Source organism: Bombus impatiens, unplaced genomic scaffold (genome assembly GCF_000188095.3).
Source record: "Bombus impatiens unplaced genomic scaffold, BIMP_2.2 scf_2880, whole genome shotgun sequence".
NCBI classification, from domain to species: Eukaryota; Metazoa; Arthropoda; class Insecta; order Hymenoptera; family Apidae; genus Bombus; species Bombus impatiens.
In genome coordinates, this window is record NT_179299.1 from 235,073 (window position 1) to 251,542 (window position 16,470).

A 16,470-nucleotide genomic window follows, 5' to 3' on the forward strand; every position below is an offset into this window, starting at 1 on the left:
AATTCGCGCGAACGACGATAATAATCGAAAATATAAATTATTCTTTCGAATATTAAAGGTTAAGATTAATAATCTTCAAAGAAGATATTGTGATTTTGATATTTGATCGCGATTTTCGATAGATTGTTTTGTCGGTAATGTAGAGTTTCAGAAATATTCACGTAATACGAAGATCCAGTTTGTAGCTAGTTACATATTCATCTATCAGTTTGTTGGCGCCGTTACTAGGCAACGAAAGAAACATAAATTCATTCTACTGATCGATCGACACGCGAGCTTTGTGGTAGACAGTCTCCGCGTAGTTCTCAGTTAATTTTAATTGCAGTAGAATTTCGTTGACGCGAGCCTATCACAGAGTAAGCGGTTTATATAATTTTCCAGATATACCGTTAAAACGCGGACTAAATTCATAATAGCGTTACTTATTCGCTATTTATCATGAAAGAAACGTTCTCTGTGGTTTTTGCTTCGTGAAATACATATCTAACAGCCACCTATATGTAGGAGTCTATTTAGAGTTACAATTCTTTTGAAAATGATTGTACTGGCGTTTTACATACACGTCCATGTAACATTAGATAGTGTTTGTTTCTGTATATACACAGACTTATAGAATAATGATTCCATCGTTGGAGCTGTTGAAGTGCAAATGTTATCATACTCACTACACATTCGTAAAATTAAGTTTGCGTTCGAATAAGAAATAGAGTTCATAGAAACAAAATTCTACTATAATCGATAATAAAATCGCTCAAAAATCATCTTAGAAAATAACGAGAAGTCTGTTAAATGCTCCAATTTTTCAAAAATTTTTCTGTAATTTACGATCATTTATGTCGCATTTGTTTCAAGAAATAAACTTATTATTCTTCTGAAAGGTTCAATTAATTTGTACCGTCATAGTTATTCAATTATTTTGTGGACTATTGGTATAACTATTTGTTATAATCAAAGGGTCAACGACCCAACAGTAGAATCGACGCTTAGCGTGTCCCACGTTCGACCGAATCGAGAAACACGCGAGTTAAGGATAATTCCTTGCATAATGGCAATAGATCAATGGCAGAAGAATACGTATAAGCGTGTCGCTGTGAATTCCGCCTATTTTCGTGACACGCGACACACTCAAACACGGAGGTTATTAGTCATTAGGCAACCAACGTTGGCTGACCGCCGTAGCCAATGTCACGACACCGCGGGACGTTCTTTTCGTTCGTCACATACGTCTAACGTCTCGTCTTGCCGCGTCTTCGATCCTCCTGTTCGATCCTCGTCTTTTCTTCGTTCGATCAATAGCTTAGACTCCGCTCCGAATACCGTTACAGCCCTCGCACGCGATCGCATCGATTTTCCTTCCGCGATTCCGAAACGTACGCGACGAACCGCGTGGTGATTACTCTTGAAAATCTAAGTGGAATAAGTCGTATCGCCTTTGTCTCGAAAATTCGCCTCGAAATACGAACGAAGCCGAATTTCAATTAATTTCTTGCTCCTAGAATTATTTGAGGTGTTCCAGTTTCCAAAGCATCTCTCGATGCAATCTAAGCTTCTGTTCGAGATCTTAATAGTATCGATTGGTAGTATACAGAGGATTTCGAAATTGCTTTTAAAACACCTGCGAGCGTTCGGTTTAATCAAAGTATCTTGCAGTAGAACGAGACCATGTCGTGTCAGGCTTCTTTTCTTCGAAAAAGTTTGTGTTCTACATACTTTATCCAGGAAGTACTGATATTCTTCTTGAGTACACTCGTGTTAAAAGTATTCATTTGCATTTATAAGTAGAAAGTTGGTACATAATTTGAAAATGATAATTTTTGCCAGTATAACCAAAATGAAGGAACCAGTGTGTCTATGTAGTGATAAGAACGACGATCGATGTGTTGTCTCGAGATTATTTCAAATCCCCCGACATGGAGGAAGGTGTTTAACTCAACCCAATTCAACTCTAATTTAAGTTTATACTACGGATGCTAGGAGTATTCGCCAGAATCGCATACGGAAATTCCAATTTTCTTCTACACCTACTTCGAGCGTTCTCCTTAATCAAGCATCGTCCTCGTTCTCGTCACCTCTCCTATTCATCTTTGTTTCTTAAATCAACACCGGCAAACAATCCTGCATTCATCAGGAACAAGGGTATCAAGGTGGATCATATCCGAGCTGCTGATGATGCATCAGCTCTCGGGAGCGCTCAACGTGGCGAAAGAAAATAAAGAGAAAGGAGATAAAGAGACGATGTATCAGAGGCACAGAACCGACCTGTCTCTAGCCCTGTCCACGGAAACAATGGTGTATTACTAATCCTGGACTCTTCCCTTTTAGACCCCATTCTTCACTTTGAAAATTCCTTCTGGCTTCCCTCTGTGTTTTCCTCTCTGAATTTTCATACCGCCTCCTCCCCTTGGAAAACTTTCCCTCGTTCTCTGTGCTCTTCCTGTTCATTACACGGCGGCCTCGCGTTCGATGCAAAAGAACGACGAGCAGCTTAATATCGACGTTGCACCTGGGCGCATCTCGACGATCGAATCCCGCGAAGAAAGGAGGAAACAAGAAACAGACGAGATGGAAGAAGAAGAAGAAGGGAGAGAACGCAGTGAGAAGCGGGATCAAGCGTTACCCATCGTCTGGTTTCCCCGGTTCTTGCTAGCTGTTTACAATCGTGGAAGGCCGAGGTGGTGGTACACACCGTGCTAGCACCAGGTATGGTAGCCACGACTTTCGTACTTGGCGAGGACGAGATGTGACCACGGTTTACAACGGTGGACGGTCGATGCACCTCGCGACTTCCACAACCCGTAAGCCTCCGCCGTGTATCCCGGTGTCTAGAGAAGGCTCGGGCTAACTAAAAGGACTTGGACATTCAGCTTAGAGCCGCTGCTCCTCCTCGGTGCTACCAGTTCACCGCAAAAATGACCAAGTTCGTAGGAGAACGAGTACGTTCTCGTGACTTCAGCAAATTACCTAATTCGCGACATACTGATCCCTTTACACAATTTGGAAACCAGCCACAGGACGATGGAGGAAATAAACGTTGATCAGTAACTTTGGCAATGTTCACCGAGGGAAGATTTGTTAGCGGGCCCTGTTTAGCTCCGGAAATTTACGGCGGTGCTAGAGTTTTGAACAGTCGAGAGTGGTCGATGTTAACACGAGTTTCGGCGAAATTAACGAACGAAAGGCGGTGCAAAGAATGGAGGAGAGTCGCGGCGACCTTCAATGTCAAGGAAACATCTGGCCTCTCCATATTCGACGAACGATGTCGTTCGTTAGCTCGTTCCAGCGGTTCTCAGCGTCGACTGGCGCAAGAATTCTAGGAGAAATGGTGTTACAGTAAACGATGATATCAATACCTTCCTAGCACATACCAAGGCGTATCTTGAGATAGGTGGCACGATGTATGGGTTGTTCGTATGACTATACGGTAGCATTATATTACATGAGACTCTGGACAGTAGTACTTTCTTACCAATTATATTTTGCAAGAATTTTTATCTGCGATTAAATAAGAAATAAGGTGAGGCGTTCTATATATTGTAATACGATTGCAATTACCAACATTTGGAGAACTTTGTCTTCTACAATATTAGGTTTTACTTTTAAAAGCCAAAGAGAAACTTCTATGTCTCTAAACGCAAAACAATTATGTGATTCTAGTAATACAATTCTACTAATTCGTCAAATTTAATTGCTAAAACTCTAGTCATTCAGAAATTTAGTTTCCTTACACTGGATTCTTTTAAAAAGCAATTGCAACAAGATCTTTGGCAAGTGTCTATATCTCGACTAATCGTCAGAATTATTCATGTCTTTTTCGCCTTTATCATCTGTATGTATCTCTCTTTTTTTTCTCTTTCGTACACCAGTGTAGCACATAATGCCTGTTAAATCTTATTACGGATAAAAATTGTCTGTTAATTCTTATTATTGGTAATTATACTATAAAAGTAATGAATATATAAGTGACATTCCACGTATGTTTCATGCATCATTTGAACATTTATTGCTATATCGCTGTTTCGAGAATAAAAGTAGCAACTGTTTCTTGGTACCGCGAGTCCAACAAATTGCATCATACTGTCATCCAAAGGGTGATGTTCCACGATACCGCGAACAGGGACTTCTAGATGACACGAGCACGTGACAACTCGTGGAAGGAAGACTGCCCACAGCCTCGAATTTCAAAACGTCTAGAGAGAAGAAACGTGACCTACGCGGAATTCTTCTAAGGAACGAAAGGAGCGGTTAGCTTTTGTGCCTCCATGATGGGGCAATAAGACTGTTTCGTGGCATGGTCTGGCAACTTTAATAAGCTTAAATCCTGGCAACTTTAATAAGCCTAAATCCTGGAACGATCCATGAGATCATGGAACATAGGAAGAAGATCGATGGTTCGATAAACTGGTAGGATATTGTGCACCCAATCGTGTATCTCCCATTAACCTCCATGTTTTTACTCGTTAATATCGGGAAATAGCATTCGAATTGCTAATTAGACTGAAATTGTAATCTTTTTTACCTGCGCTTGGGCCAACTGGATATTCGAGTATTACCGACTTTCCACTGCTGGCGATCGTGGCCAATAATCCGTCCAAATGATCCCTAATTAAACTTAATACCTTCTCTCTGTCTCGTTTTATTCTCTCTCTCTCTCTTTCTCTCTCTATCTCCGTCTCGATCGAAATGTCATACCAGTCTCCGTTGCTAATTGCCCGGCAACGGTGACAAGCTTTTGGCGAAAGTCACGCGCGCCAGAGACAACACTATCGAGCGATGTAACGTGTGTCGACTTGTTAAACGTTAATCGTACGAAGACGTATAACTGTCTACCTTCACCGTAGGCCGGCCCTCAATCCGATCCAAACAGAACAAAGTCTTCCTCCGGTAATGGAAGCTCTCGACGAAATAGACGTATCAAAGGGATCGAGCCGACCGTTTTGTTCGCGGTGTGCCACAAAACCTTCGTAACAAACGACGTCTCGCCACTTACAGAAGGAAGTCGTGCTCTCCTACTGTCTCGGGCACGTTCTCCTTCACTTCCATCGTTCATCCTTCCGTTCTTCTTCGTGTCCACGCGTTCACAACACACATATGTATATTAACCTGTATGTATACTGTATATGTATCTTTATTTGTGTATTTGATTCTGCATGTATTCCTATATGCATCCTTTATGTACCTGTTTATCACTGTGTATGCTATGTGTCGCTACGTGTGTATTACAGCGTATATATACTTACGTATGTGTCTTTATTGTGTTCGTAAGTGTATGACTGTGTATCTATAGCTATGTTTTCCTTTGTATGTGTATGTATGATCAACCTGTGCGAATGTGTACGTATGACCAAGCCACGGTTCCGTGCCAGGTTGTTGGACGCTCGTGTTGGAGCGAGTGTGACACAGGAGCACTTCAAGATACGAAGAAGGTAAGGTAAGTAAAGCTCGTGCCCTGCCCGGTGACTGAACCCACACCGTGTGTTTCACACAGAGACAATTGATTCTGTCTCGGCCTATTCTCACACGAACATACACGGATTTATTTGGTACTGTGTATCTGTAGCATCGACAAAGACTTCGAGCTACCGAGAATCTCATCGACCAGGCTCCATCGGTAGAGTGCTCGAATTAAGATGCATCTACTAAGTGGCATCTCTTCTACGACGCGGTTCTTCTCCGTTGATCGCTTCCGGTTTCGTGAAACCAGACACGTATACGTCGTTGATACTCGTCGCTCGAAAAATTCCTCCGATGGATTGGCTCGATCCGACGACTTCGCTCGTTCAAGAGCGTTTTGTTGGACGTGCTCGTAGCACACAGCAGATTTGTTTGAGTACCAGGAAGTACGAACCAGAACCCGTGCACGGTACGGAGAGGCTCTTCGTGTACGGGCAAGAGCTCTCCAGGTATCCACTCTGTCACAAAGTTTCCGAGAAGACGTTGCCTGATCGTGAACGTACACTAATTCGTGAGAAACGATGAACGAGGGGCGATCTAATTGCCGGTCGCTCGGATGAAATTTTACGAAACGTGCAGAGAAAATATGTTTACTCACCTTGTCCTCGCAGGTTTTGTGGCAGATGTACTTGCAAACTAAAAATAAAGAAAGTATTTTAATAATACTGTCATATTTTTATGTTCCTTTTGTGGCACGTTGATAAAGGTAAAATTAAGAAATGCTTACGAAGTATTCTATAAAATGTGGATTCAGTAGAAAAGAATTAATACAAAAAAGAAATATGCAATATCCTGTAGGAAGCTATTTAAGACTAGATCAGACTCAAATCGATCGACGTTTAAATTTCCCTCCATTTTTTCACGTACCACGCTTTTTTACCATACACAGCTCCGACAGAACTACCGACTGAACCCTTTCAGGCCACTAGAGCGAGCAAACCGCAGGAAATGAACTTATCGACTCACCTCTGCAACACGACGCCTGTTTGATCACCGCCTGATGGCACAAATGGCACGGACGCGGCTTGCGCAACTGTTTCGTCCGGAACACGTGACATTGCGGCTCGAACTCGCTCTGAAATCAATCAAAAGGAAGAAATACGATTAATATAATCGATCGTTTCTCAATGAACACGTAAGAAAGAGAATGCCGCGTCTAAAACTTATCTCTGAACATGCCACAGACACGTTCCCATGTTTCCTTTTTCCAGGGATTTTTTCAGCAACTTTAATTAGTGGATAAGGACCTCTTCACTGGCTAGTTTCAATGAGGTCTAGACGGTCTAAATGAAGCGCCTGTTCAACGTTGCCTTCATCGCTGGCAAAAACTCTTTCTTCCACTTGAAATTATTATTCATGAGTCGAGTGGTATTTCAAACTGTACATAGTGAAGAAATTCGTCCAGACGGTCGCACGGAAAACGACGACAAAGATGAAAAAGAAGAAGAAGGAGAGGAAGACGAAAAAGGAGTTTCACCAACTTTCTAGCCTCGCCGCAGTGTGTAATTGTTGTCTCTAGTCGTTTCGACTCGACGCTCAATCTGTTAACAGCGCATAAGCGAATGCACCACGCTATCCAAAGAGGCGGTTCGCGAAGTTATGCGCAAATAATCGCCCGGAGTGTTTGCGATCCAGCGATGCGCGGGTTCCGATTACAAACACGCAACGCTCGTCTCTTCCCTGGGAAGCGGATACCTCGCGCTTTCACCGACTTCGTCGCCGATCGATCGATCGATCGATCGATGAATTCGCAGAAAACAATTCCGTGGATCCGAGCCAAATTTTGCGTACCGCCACGTCGGTTGTAAGCGACGGCTGCTTGACGATTCCCCTCGTCGCGGCGGGATAATTCAATCGGCTTTCACGGGAATACGATCGTAAGTAACGATAACGCGACGAAGAAGAACCGCTCGTGCATTTTCACGGATTATTCGTCGTGAGTTTCGATCGCTTCTTCGATCGTTAAATGGCTTAGCGGGTGGCGGGCCGCGTTGGAATGCGCGTAAGGAGAATAAGAACAGCTTGGTCAGACTGCTTAGTCAGACTATTCTGCCAGACTGCATCGCGCTAATCTTTGACATATTTTTGTTATTATTATTAACAGACGAGCAGAAGAGGCAATTTGGTACATGAAACTACACAGGAAACAAACGAAAGTTTGAATATAACGCGCCATGAAACGCAAAGGCGTATAACTCAATATAATTTTTAAATGTCAACAATACTAATATGTATAATATTTATGATATTAATCTGCAAATTAACTTCGACTCGAATTAACGAATCATTTTTTTTTTTTTTGAGAATTGAACATTAATTGCGAAAGTAAGAAATTCTAATCAGAAAGTGGAGTTGATCAATATTGTTTTTGAGAGACTGATTTATTTCGAATTCTGTAGAACGCGAAATCACTCGAATCAGCTGTTTGCTAACAAATCTCAGGAATTCTGCGAGAGAAGAATTCTTTAGCTATCAGAAACTTGTGAAAATCGTCAGTGATCAAAAGACATATACATTAACCAAACCCACATCTGAATTTTCAAATAAATTATCGTGAGGACACTGAAAAGACAGGACGAATTTGTTTTATAATCCAACATTAGAATTCGCTATTTTCTTCAAAACAAAGTTGATCATCTTGATTACTATTTAGCTCTAGTGATTGAAATTCCTCTTTTTTCACTTACTACCTTACCAAAGAGTTTACAAATTGATTAAAAGAATCCTTTACCTTACAGCAATATAGATTTCAGTTCTGTTTTCCACTCTCTTCATATCCAATTTATCCAAAGTACTCGATATATCTAATTGGTTATGAATATACCAATCAGACGTAGAGAATGAATTAAACTTAAGGTTCCCTATAGCTTAATGAAATTCGAATTTACGAGTAGCCTGGAAAGCAAGATTCTTTCTATCGATTTCCAGCGAACGATAATTACAGCGAATATTTCTGTGTCATTGGTTTCACGCAGTCTGCAATTAACCCAATAGCAAACCGCACGCAACATCGGCCTAGCATTCCACGCACATTCCCATGTTCTCCTTATCTCACACAACCTTTATCTTCTCGTTCTTTGATCGATCGTGTTCTCTATAATCCAAATCCAAACCAACTCGATTCAAGTTTCAAGAGAATAACAGAATTCCTCCGAACATTAATACGACAATGTTTGCTGAACTTGCCGCTTTGATAATACTAATCGATGAAAATCCAATATTCTATTGCCGCTCAACGTGCCCGCTTTATCGTGGCAAAGTTTGCCATAGTTGCGTCGGCATCGAGAACGCAGACATAGATTGTAAAATACCGCGCCATTAAGAGGCTGTAATATTTCGTAATTATCAGTTTTATCGGGCAGCCACGAGTCACACCGGTTGAATTATTGTGACTCGACAAATGCGTTCGCCAATGCACGGAGGCGGAAGAACGAGCTTCCTTATTGGTTACTGTATGCAAAAGCTCGGCTGCGTTCGCTGTATCGTAAACGTAGTCACGCAGCTTCCATTCTTCTTCGCGTTCCCCTTGTATTTCTTCCTTTTCATCTTTTTTACGAAACAGTGAATCGTGTTTCTGTATTAGATCGTTTGGTTGATATACACCTTTGCATTTGTCGAAATCTTTCGTTCGTTCGATAGTACGCGCCACACCGTTGGAGTAATATTATTGGTCGGCTATAAACGTCTTGAAATATTCGAGATAAATTACGTTTCTCATGGGTGTCCTCTATTTTGTACATTTTCTTACGCAATTTTATTATCCGCCTCCTATTTCACAGAGAAGAAATTAACCATTGGATATTAATTATAGTTTGACCACTAATGAAAGAGCCCGGAGACCACCATGGACTTCATTCTATTGAATAACAAACTATGATCAATTAAGATGGAAATTACCTAGCGATGGGTGAATAATTTCGTCCGTTATCCAGCTAATCGATCTTTGACAAAAATCCAGAGGGTTTCCACTGATCGGTTAATAATTGACGTTCTGCGGAATCCCGATGCTACTTAATTTTACCCATCCCGGTTCGTAATGATGATTTATCATCCGTATGGTCGTATAGCCGTATAGCACTGATGATAAAAACAATACGTTCTTTCCCGTCGATGTACAATTTCACGGTAACTTAATTCTATCTTGTCGACGTTGCTCGGTGCTTGTACACGTATCTCAGTAACTAATTGCCGGATTCATTAGCGAGACTGACCTTTGATGCTCGCGAATAGCCATCGTCATTGATCACGTACGATTAATTGATCTTTAATCCTCGAGGAAACCCATTGAAATCCCTGGATCGCCGGCTATCTCGCTGGTTAGTCAGTCAACTTTCTTACTCCTCTACCTTTCTCCTCGAGAATATATCCTACCACCTCGAGGTCGAGGTCGATGCTGACCCGCGGTTCGTATTTTATTCCCGCCAACACGATTGAAACGCAATAATGCCCGTCTCGACTTTAGGTACGCGAAACGATTACGGCGCGACAGAACGAGGCTGGAATTTTATTCGAACCCCGAGGTGAGACAGGATTTCGTACGGAATATCGAGGATCAACAGGCTAACTGGAATTTTAATAGCTCGGATACTACAATCACGCTGCTTTGGTACAGAAAAAGAAAAAAAAAATGCAAGGCAAACTGAAACGATCGAAAATTGATGAAAAACTTCGTTTCGAGGTTTTTAGTTAATTTCTTTGGTTACTCCGTGCAATTGAAGGTAACATATTTAAAAAATGGGAAATGTTAGTTAAGTTATGTTAGTTGTTAATGTAGGATTAATTTGATGAACTGAAAATTTGATAAATTTGATAAATGAAGGACGGAGCAATGAGCATTTGGGGAAAACGAGGGTTAAGTAAAATGGAAATTTTGGGAAACAGCAGTCTTGAAATATGAGAAACCGGGAAATGACACATTTTGCGAAATGAAGAATAAGCAAATGAAAATATTTTAGAAAATGTATATGCCAGAAGGCTTTGGAATTTCTTTCCCCGGTGAACAGCGCTATCGAATGTCAGCGTTAAATCTTCAGTATTTACAGCAAACACACCTGTCCAATATTTGTCACATTTAATTTAGAAAACGATATAATACAAAAGACAGGTGATACGTGAAGAATGCTGATGGTCGTCGCAATACGAAGAACATATACTTCGCATATCTTTTGACAGACTCTAAAACGGAACAATTTTTGGTGAAACTACAGCTCGTCAAACGATCCTTTGTAGCCTCGACTATTCGACAATGCCTGGGCAACTCGCTTCTACGGAAAATTGAATTCCGTGGGCGGGTATGGCAAAGGCAAAGCGCGAAAACGCGATAGAACGTGGCGTGGTTCCACGAGAGCGTGACGAACATCGGTAACATTTAGCCTCTCAGTGCGCGACTCTGTTAAAGGAAGATATCGCGTTGTTGTAGTTTCCACGCGGAACAACCAATTCGAACCAAGAGGTTGGGGAAACAAAGAGTAGGTACGAGAAAGAGAGGGGATATATATATATATATATATCTATATATATATAGAGAGAGAGAGGGGGGAGAGAGAGAGAGAGAGAGAGAGAGAGGGAGAGAGAGAGAGAGAGATAGATGAATCCAGAGCGTCCAATTTCCAGCACAGTTGTTAATTAACAGATCGCTATACAGAGTGAGCCGTACAATTGGAACAAGCTATATTCCTTTCTTGATTGATGTTAAGTGGAAATATTCTCTATTATTAAAAAATAAATGGTTAATAGATAAATGATAAAAGAGGAGGACATTTTCACGACCGCATTTTTTGGCGATGATATGTATTTTGTAACTGGACCATTTTTTTAAATGGGAACATTCCTTTTTACTTAGGTCGAATTATTCTACGGAATAATAGTATATCTACGGAAAAATATACTAAGATAATATGGTCGAAAATTGATTGGTCGAAACGATATTTTAAATTCACTTTTGTAGAGTTTATCTTACGAAAGACCAGGAAAGACGTAACGCATTATTCTTGTATTTTCCCTCATGTTTTCCTTGTCTCTTTTACGACGAATTCTACGAGGTTGGTTAAGATATCTTTTAAATCCTTCAATTTTCAACTATGTCGCTTCACTATCGTTTCATGTAGAATGAGGAAATGATTCCTTTAAGGAAGCACGTATATTCCGATTAAAAGAAAAGTGCATTTGCATTTTTCAGTGCATCCTTGCGTTTTAAAAAATATGCAAGAAGTGACATCGTACAAAGATAGATATTACCATAGGAACCAACTTTCCTGTCCGCAACTTTCTGTTATCTGTTGCAAATTCCAAATACATATAACCCGTTCCAATTGCGTGGTTCACCCTGTATGTTTTCTTGTGTGTTCGTGGGCGTGGAACTGACATAGAGAGGTATATATACTCTGACTATCGTCTGGATCGAGTCGAACGGGGTTCAAAGTTCTGCCAGGGATCGAGTCGAGTGGAAATCAAGTGCGTTCCGCTCTCGGGACGATACCGGCCGCCTCTGGTTTGCTATGGTGGTTTTCTGGTGCAAAAGCATGCGGGAAGAGGAGAGAAAGGAGCTCGTCGGTCTCTCGCGGGCTCGAGGAAGGACGAGTGCTCGAACAGAGTCGGCTTTGTCGGGTTGTGTTTGCGCTTTGACTCGAAACACACTTCGGCTCGCATTAACCGGGCGTAGATACATACAAAGAGAGAGACCACGGTCGAGTGCACGCTCAATGTTTTTTCTCCTTCGCTCTTTCGCACGCGCGTCTCCCTGTCCGCCTTTCTGTCTGCCTTTCAAAAGTCTAGCTTTTTATCCATCCGCTGGCTGCAGCAGCCAGATATACTACTTCGGTCGGATGATGCACAGGGAAATACGCGGTTTCGCGAGACATTGTCAGCCGAGTGGATCGTTTACCTCCGCGTTGACGTCGTGGTAATGACGTGCGGATGGATCGGAGGTTTCGTGAAAATTACTACAGGGATTTGGCTTGATCTGAGGATTTCTGGATTTAGATGTATAGTTCTCTACAGTGCAGTTACAAAAGAGACTCGAGCGGATATATGTAATAAGTACTAATTAACATATTCACTGCGACACACGTTCACTGACCACACGTACATTCGAGTTGGCACATACCTTCAGATTACGTGTGGTATCGAGTCGAACGTGGCATGTGAACTGAAAATTCCGAAATTGTGAAACAGTATTTCATAACAATTCATATCAAACACATATCTAAAGCTCCATAATATAAAAACAGGTATTGTATGAAAATGTTCTGTATAGCTGGGTGCAAAATAAAAATCGGATCCACAGCGAACACGTTAAATCATCTGTATACGTATGGTCGGCCTCTACATTATCCGATTTGAAGATCAAAATGCAAATTATTTAGTAGAATAATAAGAATGTGAAATATATGACACAGCAGTGTATATATGTAGCAAATTGAAAGGATATTAGTTGAAATGGAAGGCAAAGAGCGGAAGCACATATTATTAACCTGAGCAGGCATATCGACAGTTTCACATCTGCAAATAAGATCATATAACATCGCGTGACAGTAAGCGAATGGAATACTTCTTTTGCCTACTACTGTTGTCACAGTATTCTTCGCATTTGGTATCAGAAACGCGAGAGATCTTAACGATGAAAAGAAGAAGCGTAGAGAATAGCTGAATTGTCAATAAAAAAAGCAGAGAATATAAACGAAGAAACAAAAGATATGAACAAACGTAGGCTCAAAAATGAAAAAGTATTTTAATCTACGAATTCCTCGTACCAGATGATCTATATAAAACGAAAGAAAGAAAATGCAAGAAGACTATGACGACGTAACAAAGCGCCATAAAAGATCAAGGGAAGCTCCAAATACTCGAAGATCTCGCCGCGGAGCATAAATACAAATTTATCGACGCGGAAAAAGGAGAACGAGCGCGTTGCGGAGTCATTACAAGGGGACTACTATCGATGAATCGTGAATGCGGGATGCATAGAGAGGAAGAACAGCAGCAGACCAAGGAGACGAAGAAGACGAACAAGAAGAAGAAGAAGCAGACTGTGCGCGTCAGCCGATCGAGTTGAAATACGATTTACCGGGGTGGTCTTACGCGATAGAAACGACGCGGAGAGAAAAGAAGAATATAAACGAGGCTAATGCCTTCAATGACAACATCTTTGCGCGGATGATAGAGCGTGCATAGGAAGAGGCTTGTACCATCGAACGCCGATGTGTGCACGGTGGCTTTAAGTCCGATGTATGTACTTCCTCGAAAATATCTCTACGATCGCGTTACTTTTCTTGGAAGTCGTGCGTGTAACGGAGCGACGGGAAACGACGGGAAACGACAGAGAAGAACGAAAGGAGAGACGATGAATTATCGAGCCGGCATTCAGAACATCAGAGCCTCGCAGTATGCTCCAACAAACTGCACGAAAGCGTATGCTTCGCATCAGCTTCGAGTTGCGCGAGTATTATCGCGTCAAAAAGGATGTTAGATCTGTGTCTGAACAGCGTGGTAATTTAATGAAACACAAATCCTACGAACTTCTCATGCTAGAGAATGAAACTCATGACTCTGGACTGTCTCTTCAGGCTGGAAATATATCACAGATATATTGGGTTAGTGAAAGAGTAATGTCGGTGTTTCATCATACTAAGGAAGCCAGTTTCTGATGGTCCATACGTTACAGTTTACAGTAAAATCATTTTAGAAAAAGGGAGTTCTGTATTTATGAAAACACTTGGTCTTCCTCTGAGCTTAAACGTCAGTAGACCGAGTAGTTTTAATAGTTGGACATGGAAGACGATAATGTTTATTCTTGCTTGTTTTAAATTACGTTACATAAAGTTGAGAAAAAGCTGTAAATGCAAGAACTCGAAATTCTTTCATATCTTCCCTATTTTCCAGACAGACTATATGTTGTTGTCGATCGTAGCACAGTTATTTAAATAAATGAAATGCAAAGAGATCGATTGAAATATAACATACGGTGAAATATATACAAGTATACAATCTCAGAAAACAAAGAATATTATATAATTGATTAAATAGAATCATAATACCAGCGATGTAATTCGGTTTTGTGGATATAAAACTGGCATTACTTTCCCGTCAGTTCAATACCTTGTCTCGAAAGAATCTGGAAGTTTTCACGAATTTTCAATTCTATGTGCACCCCGATCGTTAGTAACGCTAACGTTAGGAACGTGGTACCAGCAACTTTTTCCGCCAACGATCGCAAATTCCGATCTTCATATCGCACGATTTATAAGTTGAGAAGAACGATTCGAATCTCGTAAGCTTCGATGCCATAAAATTTATCATGGAATTTTGACGCGTGCTCTCGATTGCTGACCAGCGTTCTACCATCGAAAATGGAAATATATTCGAGCACCGTTCTCAGAGAGAATAAATTTTCGACTCTCGTTGCTACGCGCGTGTACGTCGTTCCTTCTCGTTGATTCGAAAGATCGACCTCTCGAAATATCGTTTTCTCTTGTTCGGTTTCAGTTCCCTTTCCGACCACGAAATTTTACCACGCCGTTGGCACCAGGGATTACCAATCAGGACCGTGCCCACCTCGTTCCCTCCCTACATTTTTATTTCTCTGCTCTCTCGTGTTTTTTATTCGCACGCCGCGCCCGGAATGCCGATGGCCCGGCGCGCGACTCCGACTTTTGTGAGTTATAGTTCTCTGCTCGTAGGCGGAACCGCCGCGATTCTGCATGGTTACGTGCATGCTCGCTTCGTGGCCTGCTTTCGGGGAAAAATTCGCCGAACAAAGCGGTTACGGACGAGTATCGCGATACTCCTGCTCTTTGCAGGGGTATGGCTTTGAAAAGAGAAAAGAATTTCTGACAGAAAATCGTGGTTTCGTGCGTATCGTAGCGGTATGCAACGCAGCTTTCGCAGGTTCGGGAAAACTCGTATATGGATGATAAATAAAATTCGTCCGCAACTTTCTTTGTGAAACATCGTTTTAGAAAATTCTCCGCATTATTAATTCGTTACGATAACGCAGAACAGTAAGACTCGTGTTGCAATTGAATTGAGAAAATGCTATTCCTTTATTGATATTTAATAATTGACTCGAAGGTAGTAGATAGACGATTGGACAATTATTATTACTCCAGCCACTCGGAAGCCACACCGATCAAGTTCATAAATTGGAAAGTAAAGAAAAGTATTGACGTTATGATATTATTTCTTGTTAATTTACCTTGGGATTTGTGATTCCCTGCGCTATCCTTATATGCTAAGTACACTTATGAAAGTGAGGAATTTCTCTCTTGAATAAATTCAACATATAACGTGTATTTGGGTAAAAATAAAGGTGCAGTGTAACTTATTATGCATATAATAAAGAACAATAAACGATAATGGAACGAGGAATACATTTCCGATGGATAATAATTCTCGACTAAACACAAAGAGATGTACTTCAAATCGTGACAGTAATATGCCAAGAAATGCGAAAGTAAGCGTACGTCGGGTCGGCTGAATTTAAAGCACGATTGCATTAACATAATCCGACACCTCGGACACAGGGATCAAACGAGAAATCCATTCGAGCTAACCGATGATTTATCCAGCTTCAATCGGACGATCAATATCCATATAAAAGCGGCAGCTTCTCTATCAATCATCGTTCCCGTTCTTCTGCATCGTTCGACTCCTCGATGCAGAAGAATGGCGAATAGAAAACGATTTCCATCGTGACGAGAAAGACCACCGGTTAACATTGGCTTCCTATTACTCTGTCCCTTTCTTTTTCTCCTTTAAACACGATTAAAATCTTCTCTTACGCGAACAGACATTTTTCCCCTTTGGTCACGATGCAACCAAAGATATTATTGACACGGAGTCTCGAATCGCAGACAGCAAAGAGTATCGTGCATCTACGTGGCTAGGCGAGGATAGATCTTGTTGAAAGATCCAGATACACGCCGATAACGGATGCAACGGTGTACTTGACACACCGCGTGAGATTACGTTGCACGTGCAACACGGACGCCCTGGCGATTCAGTATAAAACGCGGAACGACG

General features: G+C 41.3%; 1 protein-coding gene across 6 annotated transcripts in view; it reads right to left on the minus strand.

The window, feature by feature from the left end:
• The window catches only part of LOC100746638 (tensin-1), a 184,111-nt gene that overhangs the window by 111,609 nt on the left and 56,032 nt on the right, over positions 1-16,470 (minus strand). For all 6 annotated transcript variants that reach the window (XM_024372080.2, XM_012393399.3, XM_012393403.3 and 3 more), the window contains exons 2-3: positions 6,418-6,526; positions 6,050-6,087 (exon numbers count right to left, since the gene is read on the minus strand). In XM_024372080.2, coding sequence (XP_024227848.1) covers positions 6,050-6,087; positions 6,418-6,526 — 147 coding nt within the window. The remainder of the gene's footprint in view (positions 1-6,049; positions 6,088-6,417; positions 6,527-16,470) is intronic.